This window comes from Hyaena hyaena, unplaced genomic scaffold, assembly GCF_003009895.1.
Source record: "Hyaena hyaena isolate Hyena2069 unplaced genomic scaffold, ASM300989v1 scaffold_174, whole genome shotgun sequence".
NCBI lineage: Eukaryota > Metazoa > Chordata > Mammalia > Carnivora > Hyaenidae > Hyaena > Hyaena hyaena.
In genome coordinates, this window is record NW_024080806.1 from 2,381,978 (window position 1) to 2,408,842 (window position 26,865).

Here is a 26,865-nt window from a genome sequence, read left to right on the forward strand (position 1 = left end):
TCGTTCTCCAACAGCCTTCCCATTCGCCTCGCCTGTGGCGCTTTAGTTTCAGCTTTGTGCTTGAACATGGATGGTTTTGACTGAATGAGCACGAAGGGCTTGGAGGAATTCTGCGCCTGTGTCCTATTAAAACGCAGTTGACTCCCAAGGACGGAAGATCGTTGGAACCTTGGGCCATTTCCGCTCCTCACCATCAGGGGGCACTGCTGGGCTCTCCCAAGAGTCTGAAATGTCTCCAACTCGGGCTCCTGCGACTCCTCCCGGCGCTGGAGAAAGGACGCCGGCGGAGGGGAGGTGCAGTGCGGTCCTCCGGCCGGAAGGGGGCGCCGCGGCGAGGCGGCCCAGGGCGCAGGCGCAGGCGCGCCCCTCTCCCGGCCGCACGCGCTCCTTGACCCCGCGCCGCCGCGCGCCCTGCGGACTCGGCGTAGGGGTTGGCGCCGGTTCGGGTCCGGCCGTCGCGGGCTGACGCCGAGAGCGCCCTGCCCGCCCTCTCCGCGGCGCCTCGGCCCCGGTGCGCCGCCGCGGCCCATGGGGAGAGTCGGCCGGGCAGGCCGGGTAAGTGGCGCCGCAGGCGGCGTCGGGGCGCGCGGCCTGGCGGGGAGCCGGGCCCGGAGCGCCTCCCCGGGCGGCGCTGCACGCGAGGCCGCGGCTTTAGGCCGCGCCGCGAGGGGGCGAGGAGTCCCGGAGCGGCCCTCCGGGCGGCCCGCGTCCAGGCCCGCGCGCCCGCCGCCGCTCTCCTTTCCTTGCCGCGGGGCACCGGGCCCTCGAGCTCTACTGGCTTCCCGGCCTCCCCTTTCCCGTGCGTGCCCTTCGGCCCCTGGGACCCGCGGACGTTGTGGGGGGTTTCCCGTGTTTTGAAAAAGTTGCTCGGCCCCTGGACCCCGGGAGCCAGGCTTGTGTCACCGGCGGCCCTGCACACTTGCGCCGCCCCGGGGCCTCGGGCAGCGGACAGGAGGGATCCCGGGGAGCTCCGGGTGCGGCGCCTCCCGGAGGCCGAGGCTTCCAGAGCCGGCTGCCGCACGACGCGACTCCGGCGTCCCCTCGGTCCTTGTGCTTTACGAGCGGGGCTTAGCTCGGATGTGCGGTCACCGGGCGTGATCTGTGAGCCTTTTTCCCCGTGCCCAGACCGTGTGTCCTGAACAGCAGGTGCAAGGTAAATGCGACTCGGCCTCTCCTCTCGCGGAGTTTGGTCTCTAGGGGAACGAGCATCAGAACCCAAGCCCGGCTTGATCCAGGGGACCGGAGTGGGGACGAGAGGGGGGCGAGGCTTACGACGGAGCCCCGGAGGTGTTTTGTTAGAGGTGCGAGACGGACGGAGGGCTCCCCGCAGAGGAAGTAGGTGTGCACGGCCGCGCAGGTGAAGCACCGCAGTGCCTGCCGGAACCTGCAGGTAAGGGAGACTTTGGAGGAGCGGGCTGTCAGGCGAGATCCAGAACGTTCTGTGACAAGTCCGTGAAGAAGGGACGTTGAAGGCGCTTGGCAGAGCCAAGCATATGGATGGAAAATAGGGTGTTCTGGATCAGGGCGGAATTGTGCGTGTACTCAGAGGAGCACTGTGTCTCCCGGCAACAGGTGGAGTTTTTAGGGTGCAACTCCGTTTCCACCTTTCTGGGTCATAAAGACCACAGCGGTTTTGACTGTAATGGGGATCAGGCGGGAACAGGGGCTAGTGAGTTAGTAGCTCAGGCGGAGGGCGTGTTTTAGACTTTTATTAGGAAATGAGAGCGGTGGCTTGTGAGCAGGCAGAACATAACGGGGTGCAGCAGGGGTGTTGGCAGCGAGAAGCTCTTCTGACTGGAGTTCTGTGACCACGAAGGGCAACGTCGTGGGGAAGCAAGCGTTTGGGGCGAATCGTTGCTGTGTTCCCAAGGGCAGCTGTATGAAGCGGGTCTCTTTCTAGCTGGTTTGGTTAAAAGTACCCTCAGGGAGCAGGTGATCCGCGGGCTCGTCACCCGCGAGTGTTTTGTAATGGTGATCAGTGAGGGAGGTTGTATTAGGTGACGCCCGCGGGCCTCCGTGCCGCCCACCCCCTCCTAGGGCTGGATGTGACCAGGGCGGCTGAAGAAGGCGTTTTCGTTCTTGAAAAAGTCACTGTTAATTTTATACGAGGCAGATGCCTTTTATTACTTATTTCCTGTGTTTTGGGGGGACGGCAGCGTGCCCTGCCCCTCCTATGTTCTCTTCTCTCTCCTTTCTGTCTATACCTCCCTGTTGTTTAGGCGTGGGCTTTGCTGTGTGATACTTGAGTATCTGTTTAGTGATGAAGTAGAGTCTGTTCAGGAGCTCAGAACTCAGACCTTGACTGACGGTTAGCTGTGTGGTGGTGGTACTTTTTCTCCCACTCCGATGGCAGACGATTTAAAGTTGACCGCGCTTGGATCAGAGACCGCTTTCCCTAAGACGGGCTGCGAGGCGGGCCTGCAGCCCTTGCTGTTTCATAATGCGATTTCCCATCCGCTCACTTCCTGCGCGTAGAGGGAATTTATGACGTGCTTACAGTGTTCACCGCGTGCTGCCGAGCTAGAGACCCGGAGTCGGAGATGAAAACAGACCTGACCCGTTTAGGGGCTTATAGCGGCGGCGGGGGCAGCCCGGAGGCAGCAGTGTTCGCGTTGCCTCGGGTGGGGGTGGTGGTCACTGGGGGCTTCGGAGATGCACTTGAGAGAGAGGTGAGCCGGGCTGCTTCCAGAAGCCTCCTCGCATGTTCTTCCTATACCAGTTGTACTTTTAAGATGTACTCCGCCAGCTTGGGTGGGATTTTAAACAGTCGGCCTTCTTCGGGCAGAACCGTGTTTACCGTTTCTTCTCAGGGAAAAAGAGTGGCGCGTGTGCGAAAGGCGTGTTGAGCAGAGTGGTGTTCCCTAAGAAAGAAACAGCAGGTACTTCAGACACGTTCCGGAAGTGACGTGTGTGTTTGTGCTGGACCCTGGCTCACAGCGCAGCCAAACGTTAGACAGACCCCACTGGCTTTACCGCGTGGCGGGGGCTTCATGCGGGGTCGCGCCGTCCTTCACAGGGCGTCTCTGCAGTGTCACGTTCATGTCCTGGCGGATGTGCTCACTGCCCAGGACCTTTGCAGCGACGGCAGGGGAGGACGAGGAATCGGCGCTGGTTCACTGTAGCGGTAGTGCCCACACGGCCAGCACGGGGGGCAGCGCTCACACGGCTCACACCTTCTCAGGAATAGGTGCAGTGAACTTATGGAAATCACACATGAAAGGAGGGTGGTAAGGGGGGAACAGGGTGCAGGTCCTCCCCGCCCCTGGGCTCGGGACATGGCTTGGATGGGATGGACCCTTCGGGGTTGCATGTGGTTCCTTGTCCGGATTCTGACTCTTGTTCCACGCGGTACGGTCGCTGGTGCTGGTAGCGTCACAGTAGTGACAAGCGGGCTGTCCGTGTGTGGATGCATGATGGGCGTGTCGTTGCTGCGGCTGGTCCGGGTCTGTGAACCTGAAGTGCGGTCCACGTGAGGAAAGCGGAGGAGCCCTTCCGGTGTGACCTGTGTGCTCTGCCTTACGGAAGACGGGCAGGCGCTGCCGAGGTGACGTCAGTTTCTAGTATTTCAGGTGTGTTTACAAAGGCTTTGAGGACACATACAGGTGGTTTCCGAAGCTTGCAGAGCAGGCAGATCACACGGAATGGCCCCTGGGCCGCCTTCACTTTGGACGTGGTGGAAGAGAGGAAGCAGCGTCCCTTGGGGCCTCTCATTCAGCCGTGAAATGTGTTAAATGCTGGATTCTTGGTGGAGGCGCTCTGCTGGAGAGAGGTCCTCCCTGCTATTTGACTGTTTTTTAACCCCCAACTTTGGGGAACCATTTCTATTAAAGTTTACTCCTCAGTAGGGAGATGTCCTAGTGTTAATTAGATGGCAGCCTGACACGTGCGCGTGCGCGCGCACACACACACACACACCTCCCCAGGGCTGCTTTGTCGGCCTGTCACCCAGGCTTTTGTTTGGTTTGGTTTTAATGGTGGTAAGTGTACGTAACACAGAGCTTGGGGCGCACGGCGCCGTGTCAGTAAGTGCACACGCGTCTGCAGCTGCCACCGGCCTCCGACCCCAGAATCTTTTCCCCGCCTTTCACTGCCTGCTGTTGGCCTTGTGCGGCTTTGCTGTGATCCGTGTGGCTAAGCACGGATCTTTCTTAGTTATTATACCTCAGCAAGCGTTTGTTAAGTTCCTACCCTGTGCCAGAAATGGGAGATGCAAACACGGAAAAGCTAATCTTTTCCCTTCATAGTTCAGTGGCATGTGGTTACCCTGTCTCCCTTGGCACAGATAAGTTCGTAAATACTATTTTTGATGAGGTTCTTAAGTTTCTTAGGAGGAGTTACTGGGAGAAGTAGAGTTTGGGCTGCAAGCTAGTTTTGTTGGTTTGTCTTTGTTGACAATTTCCTAGAAAGCTTCGTTGTTTATTTTTGTTTCTCGGAATGTGTTGGTCTTCCCTTGCTTTATGAGAATAAAGAAAGAGAGGGGCACCTGGGTGGCTTAGTCGGTTAAGCGTCCGACTTTCGCTTAGGTCATGATCTCGCGGTTCGTGGGTTCGAGCCCCGCGTTGGGCTCTGTGCTGACTGCCAGCTCAGAGCCTGGAGCCTATTTCAGTCTGTGACTCCCTCTCTCTCTGACCCTCCCCTGCTCACGCTGTCTCTCTCTCTCCTAGGAAAAAAAAAAAAAAGAATAAAGAAAGAGAAAACAAATGAACCCAGGGTGTACCTAGGCTTGGGTTTGGAGGCCGGTTAAACGAAGAAGCCCAAACACATGAGAGATGCATGGTCGTTTCGAGATGTGTGAGGACCCCGGGATTAAGCTGACTCAGCATTGCTTTTCTTTGCTGTCGCTCCGAGTGTTTCAGATTCGATATGAAGTTTAAGGAAGTTTGGGTCAGAACGATTAGCTTGGAGTACTGCAGAGGCTGTGAGGAAAGTGCCTGAAAGCCTCTGAAGCTCCTGGGTGCCTGGAGCTTCTGGGCCATCGTCCTTGGCCAGGGGCCTCTGAAAAGACGTCCTGGGAGGGGTTTGCACGGGGAGGACTAACTGCAGTTGGCATGACTTCTGTTCGGCCCCGGGTCGCCCGCGATCTCAGTCTGGGGGCGGTGCGGTGACCTCGAGTTTTCGTGGCGCTTCTGAGAGTGTGGATTGAAGCAGACTCTGAAGTGGACGCTCTGGGGGGGGGTCCTTACTTTCCCTTTTCCGCCTCAGTGACTCAAGCTCAGCGTGACGGTGGGTTGCCAAGTTCCCGAGTAAAGCGTGCGCTTTGTCGGGCACTGCAGGCCGCGGGCATTCACTTCCCTGTTGGACACGCTGTCTAGGAAATTCTTTGCTGGCGCCGTCAGGCGGGCCGGTGAGTGGTCACAGAGGCCTTACGGGGAGATCGTGCATTCCTCCAGTTTCAGGTGATTCGTCAGAGCAGTCGCCGCGGTACCCTGGGCTCTGCTTTTATTCTCCCTGCTTCTGTACCAGTTGGGGGGCCTTTCATTTAGAAATCAAACCCGAGGGCTTTCAGGGACTCTGTGGGCTCGGATGTTAGGGACTGGAAGAAGCTGAGAAGCAGCCACAGTTGAGTGGGCACAGACTTGCGGGCCCAGGGCTGCTCTGCCCGGCGCCAGGCCCCGTGCGGAGTGGAACCCAGGTCAGCCAGCCTCTGGCCATCGCAGGCTCTTAGAAGGGAGAAGTAAGCATAGACCGGACGGAGACTTTTGCCCTGAGTCAGACATAGCCAGGGGCGGGGGGGTGGGGGGGGTGGGGGAGATTAAATATTTTCCTTCTTGTCTATGTTACCTTCTCTTCCTGAGAGACACTCACAGGTGAAACAGGATTTGTTTAACACGGTTTCTATGGCAAAATGCTGTCTGGACCTGGGAACTGACAGATTTTGGAATGTGCCCATAAGTCAGAAGATATCTGTGCTGTTTATTTACAATTTTGGGATTTCAGTCAGTTTTTTTTCCCTTTCCCTTTGTGAGAAAAAGATTGATTTCTTATTTTGAGAAGTGGACTGTGTTGTGGTTTCACCCAGAATGTTGAGGTTATATTTAAATTTAAAGGTGGCCATAGGGATTTAGTGGCAAGAGCTGTCATGCTCATATGACTAGGTTTGGAATGGGTCTTCCCACTTTGACCTTGGACACATTTACCTCCCAAAGTCCCAGGTCTGTACCAGGCGAGGCTTCAACAGCAGATACTGCATTTAATACCACCCTGGCTTGATAAGCCTTAAGTGAGAAATGTTGCTTGTTTTTGTTACCTTGTATTCCTCCGTGCTGCAAGGATATTAGGTATTGATCATTTATGTGTGGGTTATTGATTATCTCTTTGCCATCATGTTATTAGAGATTACAAATTTCAACTTGGTAGAATGGTATGATCTAACTCCCCTCCTTTCAACGTTGAGTCATAAAATACAGCATCTGTGAGATCATTTATGTTCTTTTTTTTCCCCTTATTTCTAGGCATATGTTTTGATTTCTTTTCTATAAAAGGTAGTTAACAGTGCTAAATCAACCTGGTCCCGTGCTGTTGTAAAATTTTTACTTTTTGCTGTTAAGACCAAGAGTTTTTAAAAATTGGACAGATATAATTGACAATATGTAATTACTAATAATAATCATTAAATGCCATAGAACAGAATGATTTCACTCAAGAATTACTTGACTACATGATGTTACAGGAAAATTACAAGTTTATTTGCGAAATACTATGTGGGTATCACTTTGCGTATCAGGACACCGATCAGCGGTATCGGCATCTCGGCTTCTGTTGCTCAGGGTTCCTGGACTAGACCATGTCTTCGCATACCTTTTACTTCTAAAATTCTGTGGTACTGAGTTATTTTAAGATGAAAAGATGTGAGATCTTTACTGTATTTTGCATTTGTTAAACCCCATACCCCTTGCCTTTCAGCATTAAACTGAAAAGATGTCCCTGTACGATGACCTGGGAGTAGAGACCAGTGATTCAAAAACAGAAGGCTGGTCCAAAAACTTCAAGCTTCTGCAGTCTCAGCTCCAGGTGAAGAAGGCGGCCCTCACACAAGCCAAGGTGAGACGGCCCGCGTGGCTTTGCAGAGTCCTCCTTAGGATTAAGATAATTTGATTTTAGCCTGCTCTTCTGCCTTTTCATCAGACTTGTACAGGGAGAGGCCCTGGGCAGAGAGAGATCAGGAGTTCAGGGTCATTGTGCTTCCCCTGACTCAAGGGAAATTGGAATGAAGAAAAGCAGGACCCTCTGTTTCCAGCAGGGACACAGGTTTCAGACTTCAGTGTGTCTGAGATGGCCGGGAATTTGGTTACAATGTATTCCTGGGCTGAGCCCTGGGGTCTGCACTTGTAGGTGGCATTCCTGCTGGTTGTAGGTGGTTGTAGGTGGTTTGGAAGCAGCACTTGGAGGCGAGGCCCTGCGGGGATCTGTAATCTGTGCGTTAGTGAGGGCCTCACACTGGTTCTGAGTGTGCCAGCATGTGTGCGCTGGGGGCACTTGGCTTCGTCCACGTCGTGTGCGTGCTGGGCACCGGTGACGTCCTTGAGATTGAGCAGCACATAGGACATCATGACCATACTTGTCTGCTGGATATTTGATCTAAAATGTTACTTAGGACTAAGAATGGTGTACTGGTTTGCCTATTGTTCTGTGGGGCCTTACACTGCAGTGTGTCACCCAGTGAAAGCTCTGTCCCCAAAATGGGGCGAATTTTGTCCTAATGGGGCAAAAATATTGCTCTTTTTATGTGTAGAGCACAGATATAAATAAAGTACAGAAACATATAGTGTATCTGTGGGGTGAAAATTGTATGGGCGGGGAAAACTGTATTAAGAGGTTCTTTGAAGGAGAAGCAATAATGAAAAAAGTTAAGAAAACCTGCCTTAGAGATCTTTTGAAATATTTACTGATAAAACATTTGAATTTATGGAATTTGCTTTAAAATAATGCATTATGGGGAAAGGGAAGTACGGACTCACATGAAACAGAATCACCCAGACCTCAGAGCCGTTGAAGCTTGCCTTAGAGATTTAGGGGTTCGTTCATTTTTGTTCTCTTTCATTTTATGTTTGAAATTTTACAGAATAAATATTTTTTTTAAGTTGGAGTTCTTTTTCTTTTACTGCCTATTCAATAGATAGTTATATTGAACTGCTTACATTTGCACACGTCCGCATTGTAAAAGTTTTTTAGGATTAGGATACCCACAAGTAAAGCAACATTGTCTGAAAATTTTAATTTGTTTCATCAGTTCTATTGATCAGGGTTTTTATCTTTTTCAAATTCATCATGACCAGATTTAAATTTTTATGCCAATATTTTTTTTTTAGTGTTTATTTTTGAGAGAGAGACAAAGCATGAGCAGAGGAGGGGCAGAGAGAGAGGGACACGCAGAATCTGAAGCAGGCTCGAGGCTCTGAGCTGTCAGCACAGAGCCCGATGTAGGGCTCCAACCCACGACTGCAAGATGGTGACCTGAGCCAAAGTCAGACGCTTGACCAACTGAGCCACCCAGGCGCCCCTTTATACCAGTATTTTTAAAGAAACAGAATTTTGTTTTTTAAAACAAGCGTTCATCCCACATGAAAGGAAGATTAGCAAAACAAGTCTTGTTTTTCCTTTTAATTTTTAAAAATTTGTTAATTTTTTAAATCTTTCTGAGTTTCATGGAGCTTTTGCTTTGCATATAAGGTCTAGAAATAAGATCTTATATTCCAGTGCTGACTCTGTGTTATGCATTATTCTTGAGGGCCTCGTGGTCCCTTTTGTAAAATGGCTGTGGCTCTAAGGAGCGGTCTCATACTTAATAACATAAATTCAGTTAGACTCTAAGTGGACATAATTAGTGGACAGTTTTAGGAAATGAAAGATAACAAAATACAAGAGCAGAAGTCAAAATATACTAGATATATATAGATTAAAAGCTGGGCTAATTCCTTAATTACCAGTGTAAATACTGTCAGTTTTGTGGATTACTTTCAGCCGAGTTTTAAAAATCGTAGCTGATTTGTTTCTTCCTGCCCTGTGTAACTTTAGGGTCACTTTTTCTGTCCAGTCAGTGCATATTTATAAACTACAGGTTAAAAACTGGTGTATATAAAATACGATTGAGAAAAGAGATCCTTTACGAAAATAAATAAGAAGGTAAATGAAATTTATTCATCGCACACTTATTGATTTTTCTGTACCCTTACTTTACTCATGTGAAAAGTAAAGAGTGAGGTGCTGATAAGTAAGGAATTTTGTTTTTTATGAAGTCTAGACTCTTAGATATTCTCTTTAGTATCTGCTTTGGTCTGTTTAATTTATGCTTATCAGGTTTTTATTTCCCCAATACAGTAATTTCAGCTACTAGGAGATCTCCTGAGATTTTGGAAAGATTGTAAGTGATAGGTCAGAATAAAAAGTAGCCTGTGAAATCATTTCTGCTCACTTTCTAGTATCTTTTGAGATTGCTATGTAGAGTTAGTAGTTTGTTTTTCACTTCTCTTAGATTTAATTAATTACTAAGCACTGGGTTGGCCTAACCAAATCTTTAAGGGTGTTTGGCAGAAGAAATGTCACTTACAGCTGAAAGATGGAGCTACGCTTTCATCTGTGTCTCCACTTAAAAATCTACACTGAGGGGCGCCTGGGTGGCTTAGTCGGTTAAGTGTCCGACTTTCGCTTAGGTCATGATCTCGCGGTTCGTGGGTTCGAGCCCCGCGTGGGGCTCTGTGCTGACTGCCGGCTCAGAGCCTGGAGCCTGTTTCAATCTGTGACTCCCTCTCTCTCTGACCCTCCCCTGCTCATGCTGTCTCTCTCTCTCCTAGAAATAAATAAAACATTAAAAAAAAAAAATTAAAAAAAAAATCTACACTGAATAGAAACAGTTAATAATGGAAAGATAGAGGATTCTGATAATCCCCCCCCATTGCCCTTTAAACTTTGGTATTCACCTAGTGGATTGTATATCTAGTGATTAGATCATTTGGTTTGCTTAAAATCATAGGCACTGTTAAATTCAAGAGAGATGGTGGTTTGTTTTGAGCCTTTTGTGGTAATAACAGTGAAAACATAGAACACTTTCCAATTGCAAAGGGAGAATTAAACCTTCGTAACCACAGGACCAGACGGTGCCCACCACGCCATCTGATGTTGGCACTGCTAACAGCTTGCAGGCCAGTGCCAGGGGAGGCACACCACGTCACTGGTGAAGTGTTCCGTTTTCAGGAGTCACGGGGCAGAGAGGAATAAGTGAACTAGAGCATCAGGAAGGTGTCAGACGGATCCAGAATGTGCAGCATTTTACAAGTGTCAGGGAAGAGAGAAGCAGGCAGAGACACTCCTTTTTGTGACGATGATGACAGCAGGGAACGGAGTCTGTTCTTAACTGAGAGATTAGGGGCGGCTGGGGGGCTCAGTCAGTTAAGCGTCCGACTTCAGCTCAGGTCAGGATCTCACAGCTGGTGAGTTCAAGCCCCATGTCGGGTTCTGTGCTGACAGCTCAGAGCCGGGAGCCTGCTTCAGATTCTGTCTCTCTCTCTCTCTGCCCTTATCCCACTTGCGGTCTCTCTCTTAAAAATAAATAAAAACATTAAAAAAGTAAATAAACTGAGAGATTAAAAATCAGATGGGTTGTGGAATTTTGGTTCGGAATAAAATCAGCTATTTATTAGAGCGAGCATGTGAGTGGGGGAGAGAGAGAGAGAGTGAGGGATAGAGGGAAAAAGAATCTTAAGCAGGCTCCATGCTCAGCTCAGAGCCCTACTCAGGGCTCCATCCACGACCTTGGGATCATGAGCTGAATTGAAATCAAGAGTCAGATGTTTGGGTCACCTGGATGGCTCAGTTGGTAAGTGTCTGACTTTGGCTCAGGTCATGATTTCACGGTTTGTGAGTTTGAGCCCCACTTCAGGCTCTGTGCTGGCATCACAGAGCCTGCTTCAGATCCTCCGTGCCCCTCTCCCGCTCTCTCTCTCAGAAACAAACATTTAAAAAAAGAGGTGGATGCTCAATTGACTAAGCCACCCAGGTGCCCCTAAAATCAGCTATTTTAAAGTCATTTTAGGGGACACCTTGGAAAATCTGAATTGAATTGGATAGGAGATAGTAGGGGGGATTATTGATTTTTAGGTATGGTGATAGTACTGTGCTTATCATGTGAGAGAATGTCCATGATTTGAGGAGAGTAAGGGGAAGTGTCATGGGGCTCCAGCTTCCTTCCAGAAGGTTCAGCACAAATGACAGGGTTATGGTAACTTAGTGATGGTGGATGGCACACAAGTGAGTTTTGTCCTCCTTTAAAATTGTTTTTCTGTGGGTTTATGTTAAAAGAGGTAGGATTTTAGATTCTACTGGGAGGGAAAACCCCTAAGCCACAAGTCCCTTTTGCTCAGGCTGTGAGAACGTACCTTTTCCTTGTGAGAGTCACGCCAGCTAGAGTGTGATGTGCTGTTATGTGTGCCCTCCTGTGCTCAGGGGGGAAATCGGGGTAGAGCTTTTTTCATAGATTATTTCACGTGAAGATTTAGAAAAGAGACCAAGTTTACTGTAAACCTTTTATAAAATAGAGGGAATTTGTGTTGCTAAACAACAGACTACAGAAAGTTTATGGTAATAATCATAACTGAATTAAAAGGCTGTTATTTTGAGGTTGTTGTTCTCGTATCTGAAAGGTGTGTTCCAGAGACTGAGAGGCTTTGTTATAAATAGTATGAAGTTTAATTTGAAGCTTCAGTGCACTTCTTTTGTTTTTCGATGATTTTAGAGCCAGAGAACAAAACAGAGTACCGTCCTCGCCCCGGTAATCGACCTAAAGCGAGGTGGCTCTTCGGACGACCGGCAGATTGTGGACACCCCCCCGCACGTGGCGGCCGGCCTGAAGGTGAGCCGCTCCCAGCCCCCTGGTCCCCTGCCGCCTGCCCTTGTCCTCAGAGCTGCGGCTCCTCCGGTGGGTCCTTGCAGGCTCGCCAGAGTCCTTTTCAACTGAACTGTTTTAGCATGATCGGAAATACAGTGCATTACAGAAGAATCAGAAGCTGGAGCTGCACAGGAAAAAAGCCAAGTGACTTCAGTCCTAGCCTCCAGAAGTTAAAAACTTTATATTTTGGAATATCTTTCCATTCTCTGCCTCCTGACTTGCTTTTCTCATGTTATATATTGTGACTGTCCATCTGTGTTAGAAAGTGTAGGACCGCACGATCCATTTCAGTGGCTTCACTGTGTTTCCTCTGATGGTGTCCTGTGGCTTGTTTAGCTTACCGAATGCTGGAAGCGTCCGTTTTTCTAACTTCTGCTGTTACAAGGAATGTTAGTGTTTATTGTTTCACTGTGGATTAAAATAGAGAAAAGAGTTAAATTCTACCACCCTAACTTTTATTACCCCAGTGAGGTTACATAATCTTACAAACATACACGGTCACTTCTATAATATGGGTTAGTGAGGATGAGGAAGATGTGAAAAAGGGTAATTCAGAGTCAGAGTTCAAAGTATTCAAAATGAGGGGTAAATAAATTCAGTGTAAACTATAGTTAAAATTACACCCACTCTTGGGGCGCCGGGGTGGCTCATTCGGTTGAGTGTCCGACTCTTGATTTCAGCTCAGGTCGTGATCTCATGGTCACGGGATTGAGCTCCATTGGAAGCTCCATGTCCAGCTCCATTGGAAGCGTGGAGCCTGCTCCGGACTCTGTCTCCGTCTCTTTCTGCTCCTCCCATTTGCTCACTTGCTCTTTCTCTCTCTCTGTTTCTCAAAATAAATAAATAAACCGAAAAAGAAATTACAACTACTCTTTAAGTAACATGTATCCTTCTATGGATGGTAGTCAAGGATGCAGTATGACTGCAGTAGTTTAAACAGCACCATGCACACAAATTGCTTGATGAAAAATGACCAGTTAATAAACAGATGTGCTATTATTGCTATTTCTTAGCAAGGTGCCCTGCCCACCTCCACCCCCACGCCTGTTAGAACCCACGCTGTCATGCTGAGACACCATGGCAGCCACACGCCCTGCTCTTTTTTAGTTTCAGTCAGAACTCTTCTGAGTTGGAATCTCCTCTAATTTGCTTTTGTTCTGAGATTTCCTGATGTTGGTCCTGCCTGTTGATAGTCTGTCAAGGAGGTAAGTATCCCCCCATGGAGGTGTTTCTGGAGACTTAGTCATTCAACATTTTTTGCTCACAGATTATCCACCTAATATTTCCTCACTGCATCTAATAAAAAACGCATTCATTATCTTCTGTTACTGCGTGTTGAGTCTTCAACATCACCTACAATATGAGTGTTTTAGTTTTTCCTGCCCTCCCCAGCATTGAGGTATTAACATCTTAATTTTTTTAAATTGAACAGACTGCTTTATTCTAAGTGTATTTAGAGAATGATGTCTCATTGTTCAGCTTAGCTGGGTGCATACAGGAACAGGTACTTGCTCTCAGATTTTGAAATGACAGAGAATTAACCTTGTTATTGACAGTCTGTTCTGTCTGAAACCGTGGTAATAGTGTTCTGTAAATCCACTGGCTGCTGGTTGGTTGCTCCCCCATCTCAGAACTGAGAGGACGTCTTAGGCATGTGCCTTTGTGTTTTATATGAATACAAGTAGGACTCCCCTTCGTGAACCTTGCCTTCAGTAGATTTGTGTAAACTTTCCAGTGATCAGGCCTGGGAGCTGATTATACCTGTTTTTCTGATTTCTTATATCCACTGGGTCATAATGTTTCCTGATTCTTCGTTATGAGGAAGCACTAAAATGTTTGCTTTACGACGCAGAGCACCGGCCCGGATGGTGCCTACAGGAGTTGTCGGATTGAGATCCGTTGATGCTGAACGGACGCTCTGTGTCCCATCAGCCTTGTGTTCAGATACAGAATACGCTCCACAGAGTGTCCTGCCTTCGCTAGGGGCGCGGTGCCCTTACGGAAGGGGGACAGAGCGGCCCCAGATCCCTGGGCTCGCTCGGGGTCCCTGATCATCACAGGTCCTAGGGAAGAGTTCTGCCACGACCACGGACGGCACGGCGCGGTGCTCCCCCGTGTCTTCGCTCAGCTGTGCCCTGCTGCCTTCGCTTCTCTGATCTCCTTCAGGCCGCCTCTTCCCCTCAAAGAGCAGCCCCCGTTGGGAAAGGCACAGGAGAGAAGTGCGAAGCGTTGCTCCCTGACCCTGATCTTAGTGGGCCTTGAGAGAACTAACGATGTGATGCGGGTTCTGTCCACCCGTGCGAGACCCGGTGCCTGAAGTGCAGCCCGCCTGGAAAGGGGTGTGGGGTCCAGAGATGCTTTCCGCCTTTCTTGTGAGGTCTTCGCGTGTCGTGTTTCCATGGTACCGAGTGTAAAGTTAGTTCGTTAAATGACCACATGAATGATTGTTACCCACGGATTGTTTATTCTGTAAGTTTTCATAGAGACATTGTAGAACAGTATTCTAAATAGATCTAGTGCTTGAAATTGTAGGCGGCGGCAGCTTGTTTAGGATTCCAGGAAAAGGTCTTAGGTCTTTTGTGGAATTGATAGTAAAGTCAGAGGTGAGACTCTCTCCTGCCGCAACAGAGCGGGGCCTGTGGGGCGCTGTCTCCCCACGCTCCTGAGGCACCTGTGTCCTCGTCTCCCACACCGACGCGGCGGAGGGGGGTCTGCAGAGCCCTTCTGATGCTCATAGTCTTTGACCTTCATTCTGTGTGTGAGATTCTAAAAAATAGGATGACACTTAGTTTGACATTTTTACCTTCCTCAGGATCCCGTTCCCAGTGGATTTTCTGCAGGAGAAGTTTTGATTCCTTTAGCTGATGAATATGACCCTATGTTTCCTAATGACTACGAGAAAGTAGTAAAGCGCCAAAGAGAGGAACGGCAGAGACAGCGGGAGCTGGAAAGACAAAAAGAAATAGAAGAGAGAGAAAAGTAAGGTTTTGTTTGGATTCAAGGGTATTTTACATTTCAAATATTTATTGGGATATTAATGAATGAACCTTACTGCTAGTTTTTGTGGTTGTTCTGAACAATCCTCGAAAGGAATTCATTTGTTTTCAAGAATTTGTACGGGCAGACCTCGGCAGATGCAGTGTTTTTTTTTTTTTTTTTTACAGATTAGAGGTTTTTGTGGCAGCTCTGTGTCGAGCAAGTCTGTCAGCACCATTTTTCTCACAGCATCTGCTCTCGGGTCTTCTCCCAGGATTGCAGACTTTCTCATTATTACATCTGTGATCAGTGCTTATGACTCGCTGAAAGCTTTGAGGATGGTTAGCATTTTTTAGCAATAAAGTATTTTTAAGATATGTACCTTGGTTTTTTTAGGCATAAAACTGTTGCACGCTTAACAGCCACGGTGTAGTATGAACGTAACCTTTCTATTCCCTGGGAGACCAGAAATGCCATTTGATTCCCTTTGTTGCGATATGCGCTTCATGGCAATGGTCTGGAGCCAGACCTGCACTGGCTCCGAGGCGTGTCTGTAGTTAGGTTCCAGCATGGCGGCAGACACTAGGGACAATTCATGTCTGGGTGCAGACAACCTGAAGTCTACATTTTGTGTGAGTTGTTAGAAAAGTAACTTAAAAGCCTGATGTTGAATAATAGATTTTTTTCTCCTATGCTATGAGTGTACTAGAATCTTAACTATTTAAAATACTTGAAATGTTTGGGGCACGTGACTGAGCTTGGTAAGTAGATTTTGTGGACTCTTGATCTTGGGGTCATGACTTCAAGCCCCACGGTGGGCAGTAGAGCTTACTTTAAAAAATAAAATACTTAAAATGTTCTTGAACTAATTTTGAGCCAGATGGAATTTTGAAAATGCATCTTTTATTTATATTTTTTAAAGGTATGGATAGAAAGGATTTATTTGTATTTCTTTTGTTGTTTTTTTAAAGGTTTATTTATATTTGAGAAAGAGAGACAGTGCAAGCAGGGGAGGGGCAGAGAGAGAGGGAGACACAGAATCTGAAACAGGTTCCAAGCTCTGAGCTGTCAGCACAGAGCCTGACGTGAGGCTTGAACTCACAAACCGTGAGATCATGACCTGAGCTGAAGTCGGACGCTTCACTGACTGAGCCACCCAGGCGCCCCCTTGTATTTCTTGTTTTAAAGTATTGAATGTTAATTATCAATGGGTATATATAAAATTCTAATTGTTCTCATTATTTATTGAATCATTTCATGAAGTGAAAGTATGTTCTAGAGAATCAAAATTTCTTCAAGTATTACCTATGTTGATAATGCTTTAAAATTGAAAGAGGTAAATATCAAAGAAACCTCCTCCTTCTTATTGTATTCATGTGCCTGTTAAATCTGTTCAGTTTATCTTTTGAGTTTTCTTACTGCACTTACTTTTGCTACTTTAGTCCTCAAGCAGTCATTTGTACATGTGTTCCCTACCCCCCAAATTAATAGGTCAGTGGGAAAGAGAGGATTTTAATATTTTCTAGACAAGAGCAAGTCAGGGCGACATCCTTGGGTTCATATCTCTAAATTGGTTTATCTGGGTGCACCTGGGTGGCTCAGCCTTTCGTGATTTCAGCTCAGGTCCTGATCTCCCAGTTTGTGAGATCGAGCTCTGCGTTGGGCTTTGCACTGACATCGTGGAGTCCGCTTGGGATTCTCTCCCTCTCTTCCTGCCCCAACCCCGCTCGTGCACGCGTGCACGCACGTGCTCTCTCTCACAAGAACTAAGTATATTTTTAAGAACTAAGAAATAAATTGGTTTATCTGTGGTGAACCTCTGGTCCCTTTGTTGTCACAGGAGGCGTAAGGACAGACACGAAGCTAGTGGGTTTTCAAGGCGACCAGATCCAGATTCTGACGAAGATGAAGATTATGAGCGAGAGAGGAGGAAAAGAAGTAAGTCATGAAACATAAATGTTGTGTTTCAAACGTGGTGAAATTCTTCTGTTTGCTTTTCATATGCGGTTTGATAATTTAAGTGACATGATTTGGGCAGTCTTCTCTCTGGGATCCTGGCCATCCGTGTGTGCATCACAGTTTGACCTTCGTCCTGTTTTCACACACGTCCTCCCCTGAGCCTCTCGGTCGCTCTCCCACGCTTGTGGAGGGGGTACTTGGGGCGCCTGCAGTCCATGCGCAGTGTCTTTACCTGCAGCGCCTCTGCGGAGCACCAGATGGAGTCCAGGCACTCATTTCCAGAACACTCGCCACCAACAGGCATGAATTTGAGGAAATTCCTTAGCTTCCCTGGACATTGGTTTCTTTCGGTGTTGTATGGAGAGCAGGGAGACGTGGATTCGAACCAGGGACGTCGGGAGGCCCCTTCCGTCTCTCAGGTTCACAGGCAGGATTGTACTGGTGTTACCGCTGCGTTCTGAGCGGTCACTCGATGGTTCATGTTTATTCTTGAAAGAAGGGGGCATTTCATCACATTGTGAGTGCAGGCATTTTCTTGGTTTGGTTGACGAGTTAAGATTTATTTATTTAATTTTAAGTGAGAAATTTAAGTCTTCTGCTTGTCTGCCTGACACCAGGTACTCCCATAAGCACTTTTGTAGGTTATCTACTTTACATCACACAGCTCAATTATCCCCCTTTCAAAGGTGAGGAACCTGAGGCACAGAGGGAATAGGTCCTTCATATAACACGGGCCCACCGTTCCCCTTATCCACAATCTTCATCTGCCCGAAACCTCCCTTATAACACGGTCCTCTTTCACTTGAAACCTGAGAACCGTGTTATCACAGAGCTGCAGTGTATTTCTCCTTGCATGAACTCAGGTTTATGACCAGCAGTGGGGCAAGCCTGGTCTTCCCCAGTGTACAGCCAAGGCTGCTGTAGGGCTTAATTCAAACTTTAAATCGCTAATTGAGTTGGAAAAGAGCAAGTTAATTTAGATTTTAATCTTTCAGTGCAGATATGAATTAAATGTATTTATAGGATGCTTATTAGACAACAACGAAAATCCAGGTTCACAGAGAGCAGAGTGGTGGTTGCGGGGGGGATGAGGGGTTGCATAATGGATGAAAGGGTCAAAAGGGACGGTCTTCCAGGTAGAACATAGGAAGTCCTGGGGATATCATGTGCCATGTTGCTGCAGTTAATAAAGTTGTATTGCATATCGTAAGATTGCTGAGAGAGTAGATCTTAAAAGTGCTCATTGCAGGGAGAAGCGTGTAACTATGATGGGTGTCACGCTGTGCCGGTCCCTTCACAGTGCGCATGGGTGCCGAGTCCTTGTGCTGTGCGCCGAACACAGAGATGTCGCGTGTCCAGTGCCCCGCAGCGTAAAAACACTGTTCTTCTGGTGGGGGTGGCGCTAACGTTGCGTGTGGCCTGTGTGTCAGGCGTTGTGTTAAACATTCCCTATCTATGACCTGACTCATTAGCAAATGTTCGGTTTTCATTAACTTGTTTAGAATCAGTGTACAGGTTCAATATTTATTGGCCTCCTCTTTCCAGCTTACACGTTGGCTGCCCTTTGGACAAGGAGCTGTGCTTCTCTATTAAGGACGTTATTTTTTGAACATTAACAAGTGCTATACAGTCTAGTGTTAGGAAAATGATGGCGTCATACCCATTCTTCATTCTGCTGTAACAGATTGACGGTCATATTTTAACCGGATTAGTAACAGATTTCTAGTAATCACCCTGCGTGTTTTATACTGAACTCAGAGCTGATTTTTTTCAGAATCACTCAATAATCACTTAGGTCTTGGTGACAAGATTAAAAAAGAAAAGATAATGGCTACTTCAGAAGAAACGGACAAAGTTTTATTCAGGTTCACGTTTCTCCAGGAGTATTTTGTGGAGCCCAGACATTTTCATCACGACACATGTACACTCGCTGTAGAGGAATTTCTTTTGTGAAACATTACATGCTGGTGCAGCTTGTTTGTAACTCCGTTTTTAATTCGTGTTTTATTGTTTTGATCACATCATTGGTAATTAAATTGTAATACACGTATGAGGGGCCTGTGTCGAATGAAACATCCCTTGTGTCTTCCATTCGTGTGCTCCGCCTGGTTGCTGGAGAGCAGACAGAGTCTGTTTTTGGTTCGTCGTGTCCATCGCTGTCTGGGACACAGGAGCGAAATCGCCAAGCGCCCACAGTGGTCTGGCACCCTGGAGGGCACGGGGCCACACTGTGGGGGAGCGTCGGCGCCGTGGGGCGCTGGGTGTTCAGTCTCCGCCCATGAACTCCTCTGATCCTTTTCTCGTCTCCCAAGTGCAAGCAGTGATTCCTCCTTCAGCCGTTGGTTGAACCTAAATGACGCAACCTGTATGGAAGAGCCTCGTGCCCACACACTCTCAGTAGAGCTATGTGTCTGGTTGTAAGTAACTGCTGGCTCTCTGGGCTGTGTTCCTTCACCGTAAAATTCATTTATGAACTGCATTTTAAGGAGGGTTCTCCAATGCCTGCTGTGAAAATGATAATTTTGCCTGCCTCGGTTTTGCCCGTTTTCGACATTTTTTGATCCTAGATTTCCTTCTTCCCTCCCCTGTAGAAGGAGCCCAGGACAGCGCGTGGCGTGTCGAGGGCCAGGCGTCTGCGTGCTCCCCTCTTTAACCAGTGGGTTCGTGTCTTGCAGGTATGGGCGGAGCGGCCATTGCACCTCCCACTTCTCTTGTAGAGAAGGACAAAGAGTGTACGTATCTGTTTCCTGCCCTCTCTTATTGCGACCCTGATCTCGGGCCTGGTCAGGGGAAGTCTTAGCTGAATTGGCCGGGCGTTCGGGGTGTCAGGGGAGGTGGCCCGAAAGCCTGTCCCCTGGCTCCTCTGGGAGCCCGCCCTTCTGCTCCTGCCTCGGGCTCTCATGCCGGGCCCAGGTGTGCGTTCTGTGCAGCGAGGGGCTTTGCTCTTCTTCTAAGTAATTTGTTTTGTTTTCTCTTCACGTTTCATAGTTTGGGGTTAGGTTAAAACACATGTAGCTCAGTGTACAGTTTTCATATTCTGTGGATTAGAGGCCGGTAAATTTGTGACCTTCCACAAGGTGGCAGTGCCTTCCTTGGTTAGATTTGCCTGTGATTACTTTCTGTTTCCTTATACATGTTGTGCATGTTTACTTAGATTGCCAAAACATGCCCACTCCCTGTGTCTTCTCCCGGGGCTCTATTCTAGAATATTAGGGCTGGAATTGGACTTCGATGTGGCATCTAGATCATGGACATCATCCCCCCTGCCTGCTGGGTGGGACCGGACCTAAACCCTCCCAAGAAAATACAGTCATCCTAGTGCTTTTTAATACACTGTCTGTGTTATCTTATTAAAGAAGAGAATTCAGAAAATATTGTTGAACATCTTTTATGTGAAAATGCCTGACAGATCATCAGCCCTAATTGAAACCAGTCTCCGGGAGTGGGGCCCAAGCATCTAAATCTTTTCAAAGCTTCCTTGTTGGTTCCCCTGTGTAGCTGGGATTGAAGAGTCACTGGTCCGATATAAACATTTATTTTTGCTGGGTTGATGAGGTAGGAAGTGTAGTGTTAAGAGAGGCACACAGAATGCTATGGGGATTAAAAGCAAGTTCACTTGGGTCCACCTGAAACATAAGGAAAATCTGAAAGCGTCAGACACAGATTGTCATTTAAGAGCACGTTAAAGGCTGAAGAACATTTCAGCAGGATGTAAAAAAGACATTGAGGTAAAAACAAGAGGAGCAAAGCTGGAATCAGGAAAATAGTGTTCTGCCTCTGATTTTGAAGAGAGTCATGTAGTGGCTATAAGATTGATTTGGCTTTTCTTCTCCTTGTAAGTAACTGGTCAATATTAGTATAGCTGAGAAGTTTTTGGTATTATTTTGGTAAACCTGTTGTATTTTTATCCAACAGTACCCCGGGATTTCCCTTACGAAGAGGACTCACGGCCTCGCTCCCAGGCTTCCAAAGCTGCTATCCCTCCCCCGGTGTACGAGGAGCAGGACCGGCCCAGATCTCCGACCGGACCTGGCAACTCCTTCCTCGCCAACATGGGGTAATGGTTCCAAGTGCTCTCGTCCCCGCACGTGTGGGCAGGACAGACCCCAGGGTGAAGTGCATCAGCACTGTCAGTAGGTGCAACTCTTGGAGGAAGGTGACGGCTCTCTTCGGTGTTTGGGGAGACGCCTGGTGCCGTCACACAGCATCCTTCAGAGTGCATGCTGAGTCCCGTGGAGGGCGACCCAGCACGACACTGCTGGGTTTCGTACCGCACACGTGTCCTTCCTGTGTGGGTTTTGAGTGGTTTCCATGCTGAATGTCCTAGTCCGTAGGTGGGGATGCTTTCGGAGAGTTGTTTGCATCGATGTGCAGAGCACACGTGAACACAGTAGCTCCCGTGAGTTAGTGTGGACTTCCGCTGCGTCCACAGGGCGAGTGACCGGTTTTCTTGATAAAAAGAGCCATTTGCTGGAAGGTCGTGGTTCTATACTTTTGATTTAAAACACTTCATCATTCTAACTATAATTAAGAATGTGTTTGCTGGCATATAAAATTCAGTTTTAAGGTTGACTTCAGAAGGGCTTATGGGTTTGATTTTCTAGCCCCCACTGGACTTGGCCGCATGCTGTTCGCCCTGTGTCCCCCGCCGTGAGGAGCGGTCACATGAGGCAGCTCAGCACTAAGGCCTTGCCATGTCCTTAGTAAGGATGCAGCCCGCGGGACGGCAGCGGTGACGGTGATCGTCGCACCCGTGTGCCCTCCCCTGTGCGCACGCGCTTTGGTTCTGAGAGCCCGTGGAGGGGTGACCGTCCGGTGGTGCCGGTGCTGCGGTCACGCCCCACACGAGGGCTTTCAGTTTCTGACCATGGGATCCATCCCCTCGACCGGTGCTGTTTCCTGTGGTCTATTCGATGGCTGTGAAATTAGTTGGAGATGAACACAGTTCACAGTGCAGCTCTTGGGTCACGGGGGTCTCCTCTTGGGGGCTCAGGGAGCACCCAGGGCAGTGTGGACGCTGCACGCCTCCACTCGTGCGGGAGGCTCTGTCAGGCTGCCCCGGGGCGTGTGCTGGAGTGGGGGACATGCGTGAAGCTGGGTCTTCTGCTAGTGACAGAAGTGGACTTCTTTCTCAATTCCCTCTTGAGCGAGGAGGAGGTGATGGCCACATGCCCGGGGAAGGCAGCGTGTGGTGTGGCTCAGTGGCCTTCTGCCCTTTGACCCAGGAGCAGCTCGCTCCGAGGGGATTTGTGGGGAGCCCTTGTGTGGGGTGCTGTAGGTGCGCCCCTACTTGACACGGGGTGTTGTGATGCAGCCCCCGATAGCAGTGGTCATGGGTGGGAACCTCCTTGAGACCCCCGAGGCACCTCCAAGTGCAGTGTGACAGCTGAGTCCCAGAGCGAGCAAGTTCCGGGCTCCGTTTGGCTTCACCATTAGCACCGACAGAAGAATTTCTGTACTCGGTGTCTTGCTTTGCTTCTCATCAGCCTTAAGCCGGTCCGCGAATCTGCGCCTCAGAGTTTTTGTCTTCCCGTCTGCTGAGTGGACAATCTCTAAGAGGTCTTTGGTTCGTGTACTATCATTGGAAACTCCCTTGTACTGTTTAGAAAAATGTGGTCATCTTCACGATGTGAACTTTATCCTTGTGTTTTGACAGGCACACTTCTAACTAAGCCATGGCCATACACTGTACAGCAGTGCGGAGTGTGGGGCACACGAGATTTCTCGTGCTTTCTAACAGGGATGCTGGGAGAATTTCGTTTCCCTTACCTCAGAGATCGTCTCCGGATGTCCAGGATTTCAGCGTTAGCTTTTCCATTTCTGCCAGGCTGACCGTCTCCTGGCTTCCACTGAATGGCCCTCCGGTAGTTCCGGGTGGGTGGCCACGTCGAAGCCGTGCGGGATGTACACTCTCTGTTAAGCAGGCGACGGCTATGATATAAAATCGGTTTGTGCTACAGCCGGTGACCCTGCATCCAAGGTCCTTCTCTTTTCCTTCCTCGCAGCGGCACAGTGGCCCATAAAATCATGCAGAAGTACGGCTTCCGGGAAGGCCAGGGTCTTGGCAAGCACGAGCAAGGGCTGAGCACAGCACTGTCGGTGGAGAAGACGAGCAAGCGAGGAGGCAAGATCATCGTGGGCGACGCCACAGAGAAAGGTGGGTGTCCTCTGCAGGGCCTCCGGGCGGCATGTGGTCGGGTGGGGGACGGGCCCTGCCGGAAAGGACACTTTTTGATTGTGATGCATCCAAGTTGTGTGCTGTGTAAATGGAGACCCTGGGGCTCGTCTTTATTTGTTGAGAACAAAACTAGGATAGGAAGGTCCTTGCGAGAAAAATGAGACTGATTCTGGCAGAAAATAAACTGCACTCAGAGAAATGGTTTCATGCCTATTTCTATCAGGCGAAGACCTTGTTAAATTGGTAAAATCACAGTTACGTTTTTTAGAGCATGAAAGACAGAGCCACATACATACAGTATGTCGGTGATGACATCGGTATATTTCCATCCTGGAAGAATTCCCTAGCTTTTTCTTTTTTCTGCTCTTTCATTGTCAGTGCGATTTCTAATGTTAGTACTGATTGATTGCTCTGTGAGATGAATGTCATTTCGCCGCCTACTGGTGGATGATGTGTACTCGGTGTCTTAGTTTCATTTGATTATTATGATCTGTTCTGTGCTGAGGGCATATTGGAAGGAGCCAAACATCCTCACGTTTTAAGCAGGATGGAGTTTATTTTGAGTGTCTCAGTCCAGCTCCCTTTCCTAAGAGAGAAGACGACTCTTCTGGCAGGCCTGTCAGCACAGCCTTAGGGAGCAGCTAGTCAGCCTGACAGGCCCGGACCAAACCGCACCGGCGCCCTGATCTGTGGGGTGTGTGGAATTCGTCAGCCGCAGGCTGCGCAACTGCTTGTTCCATCGGGCCGGTAACCTTTGGCCTCATTGCATTTGCCCGTCCTCTCACCTGTGAGGGTGCGGTCTGTGTGCTCTGTCCAGCTGCCTGAACTAAGCAAAAATTGCAGGTAATTAAGAAAGCTGAAAACTTGTAGAAATGACAGTAAAAACCTAGACCAAAGCGAAGCAGAGATTGTCATCACAGATAAGGCTACATTTTTGCTCAGACACTGATGGCATAAATCCTTCTAGATGACTCCGAGGACATAAATAGTGGGAAGCACTCTTGAAATTAGTCATGGTAACTCAGACTCCGTGCACTAACATGCCTACATCTTAAATGCTTTGCTACAGACGCATCCAAGAAGTCGGATTCCAATCCGTTAACTGAGATACTGAAGTGTCCTACCAAAGTGGTCCTTCTGCGGGTAAGAAGTGGCATCAAAGAAGCCTGTTTCCTACCTTGATTTGTGCGCCACATCCTCCCTGAACTGGCTTCACACTCTTTCAGCCTACTGATAGGGTCACAGTTAAAGCAAACTGAAAATACTTGTTTTGCAAATGATCCTTCTGGATAGAGTCGTCTAAGGCTGATGTTTAATCTCCTTGGCACTGAGTTTTATTGCTAAACACAGTGTTTAATACTGCAGTGAGCAATTGCTTTAAAACATGAAATTGTTAGAAGATCAGCTTAGTTTATGTATTCTGCTTGTAAGGTGCTCTTGTGACTGAAGCATAGCGTATGTGTTTACGTTTGGTATTTCTTCTGTTATTTTTACAACACAAATGCATTCATGTACTCATGCTCATTATTCACACCTGAAAAGCTTTTTTTTGCCTCAAGTGCTGGCTAAGCCATGTTTAGCTTGGGCATCTGTCCAAGTAGGACACTCTTTTTCAACTTAACGAAGTAGAACATAAGCTCACGTTTTCAGTTAAATGAGTAAATGGAGGAAGAATGTACATCTGTACTCTGTGCCGTGAGCTTGTAATTTGGTTTAATTCAATGTGTTAAAAACCATAAATATGTATTTTTATTTTAAGAAATACCAACATTTGGGTACTACAAGGGTAAAAATTTTCATTGTGTCATTTGGGATTGAGAACATTTGCCATCATGAGAGAAAGTTCCTTATTCATCTCATATACTTGTAAATTATCCTTACTGCTTGAATGTGTTGGTTTTTGTTTATAGAACATGGTTGGTGCAGGAGAAGTAGATGAAGACTTGGAAGCTGAAACCAAGGAGGAGTGTGAAAAATATGGCAAAGTTGGAAAATGTGTGATATTTGAAGTAAGAGGGTTTTTTTGATGTTTGTAACCCAAGTTACAACTGATAGATTACCCAACATTTTCTGCACCTGAATAGAGACCTGATGTGTGGTGAGAAACATCATGTGTTGTTACTCCTGAAGGGGACCGACGTTGGTTAGTTATACTTCTTTTACTTGGTTATAACCATTTTAACCATAAAGATAAGAAAGCCTTCGAATTTTATTTGGGGAAGAAATAAAATGTTTCACTGTATGCTTGAGGTTTAGTTTGGCAATTATAGATTGTTGCGTGCTCAATAGTTCAGTTAGTTGGACATGCCTTTGGTTTCATTCATTTGGCAAGTGTGTATTTAGTGCCTCCCACAAACATTTGGGGGACAGGAAACATATTCTGCACCCAGTGATATGTTCAGTTGAAGAAACAAGAAAACAAGCCCTGTAAAAATAGAGAATGTTGAGTTGCTAGACTCTGAAGTAGTCACTATACATACAGAAGTTGAGAAAGGGATTCGGTCACAAAAATTGAGCAAGCTTTGTGAATGTTATTAGATGAGGGCAGTGAATGGGTAGGATTTGGATCAGAGGGGGAGGTATCCAGATGAGGGTCACAGCTGCTGGGAGACTGAGGAGGGCTCCAGAATGGACTGGGTGGGTGTGCTGGCAAGTCACGGGGGGCCCGGGTGGAGCGGGCCGTGCTGTGCAGGGCGCAGAGGGTCCGGCAGAGGGATGTCAGCAATGCGAGGGGCCTGCTCCTCTGTCTCTGCTCTCACTGCCGCTCCTCTTTTGTGTCTCCTGCTTGCTGACTGCTTGATGCTTGCGCAGGCGTCGGCCAGCACGGGGCCTCTTCAGGGCCCACGACTGCCGGCTCAGTTAGCTGTGTGTTTCCGCACCTGCCACGGTGCTGCTCTTAATGAGACACTGAACGGATTTTGGTGATGAACAGATCGTACTTCCTTCCTTGGTATTTGACTTCTCCATATAAGAGAGATGGTGATCGCGGCACTTACTCTGACAGAGATCACTTAAGGAAGCAAACTTACATACAGCCGTACCTCTTGGTAACTTCACTTACACTTTCATTTCTTTTCCAGATTCCTGGTGCCCCTGATGACGAAGCAGTACGAATATTTTTAGAATTTGAGAGGGTTGAATCAGCAATTAAAGGTCAGTTGTACAACCCAATGTAAAGAACAAAAACAAGCTTGTGATCTTAATCCTTACAGTGAAAACATGTTCTTGTGACGTGTCTCAGGATATTGCGTTAACGGACTGTCTTTCTGTTTGTCTTGCAGCTGTGGTTGATCTGAATGGGAGGTATTTTGGTGGACGGGTGGTAAAAGCATGTTTCTACAATTTGGATAAGTTCAGGGTCTTGGATTTGGCGGAACAAGTTTGACTTTAAGAACTAGAGCACGAGTCCTCTCCGGTGATCCTGAAAGGAGCTGCCGACCGAACGGAGAGGAAACAGGCAGCAGTCGGCCTTCGGCATAGACACACTTGGAGGGACTTCTGAGATACACGTTGACTGATCCCTTTTTTATTTTGTGGTTTTTTAAATATAGTATAAAAATCCTTTAAAAAAACCAATCTGTGTGCCTCTCTGGTTGTTTCTCTTTTTATTACCACTTCGAAGGGGATCCCATGTTTGCTAGGATTTCATGGTGATTCTCAAGTGCTTCCGTGAGACACCGTTTCTTGCACTAAAGATATCTAGAACATTTTGGGATATGGGGTTGCTTTGTTATCTTTTTCTTTCTTTTTTGACTCATTTAAATAAAACCTGCAAGTTACTAAACTGTAGCTTCATAAATTCTGTAATAAAGTGTCATCTTGGCAATCTGCCAAAGGTGAAAACGTTTGCTTTCTCTAACAGAGTAGTTCT

At 47.9% G+C, this 26,865-nt stretch overlaps 1 protein-coding gene across 4 annotated transcripts; it reads left to right on the forward strand.

Annotated features, from left to right (window-relative positions):
- Positions 1 to 407: 407 nt before the first annotated feature.
- RBM17 (RNA binding motif protein 17) lies at positions 408 to 26,570 on the forward strand. Of its 4 annotated transcripts, none has more exons than XM_039240370.1 (12): positions 408 to 555; positions 6,904 to 7,041; positions 11,729 to 11,845; positions 14,694 to 14,860; positions 16,698 to 16,795; positions 19,492 to 19,548; positions 20,732 to 20,873; positions 22,822 to 22,973; positions 24,064 to 24,137; positions 24,905 to 25,003; positions 26,075 to 26,147; positions 26,276 to 26,570. In XM_039240370.1, exons 2-12 carry the CDS (start codon positions 6,919 to 6,921, stop codon positions 26,377 to 26,379), a joined length of 1,206 nt encoding a protein of 401 aa, XP_039096301.1. In that variant the 5' UTR covers positions 408 to 555; positions 6,904 to 6,918; the 3' UTR covers positions 26,380 to 26,570. The 4 variants fall into 4 exon arrangements, with proteins under 4 accessions (XP_039096301.1, XP_039096304.1, XP_039096303.1 ...); XM_039240372.1 differs by lacking the exon at positions 408 to 555 and adding an exon at positions 611 to 1,153; XM_039240371.1 differs by lacking the exon at positions 408 to 555 and adding an exon at positions 1,187 to 1,390.
- Positions 26,571 to 26,865: the final 295 nt, after the last annotated feature.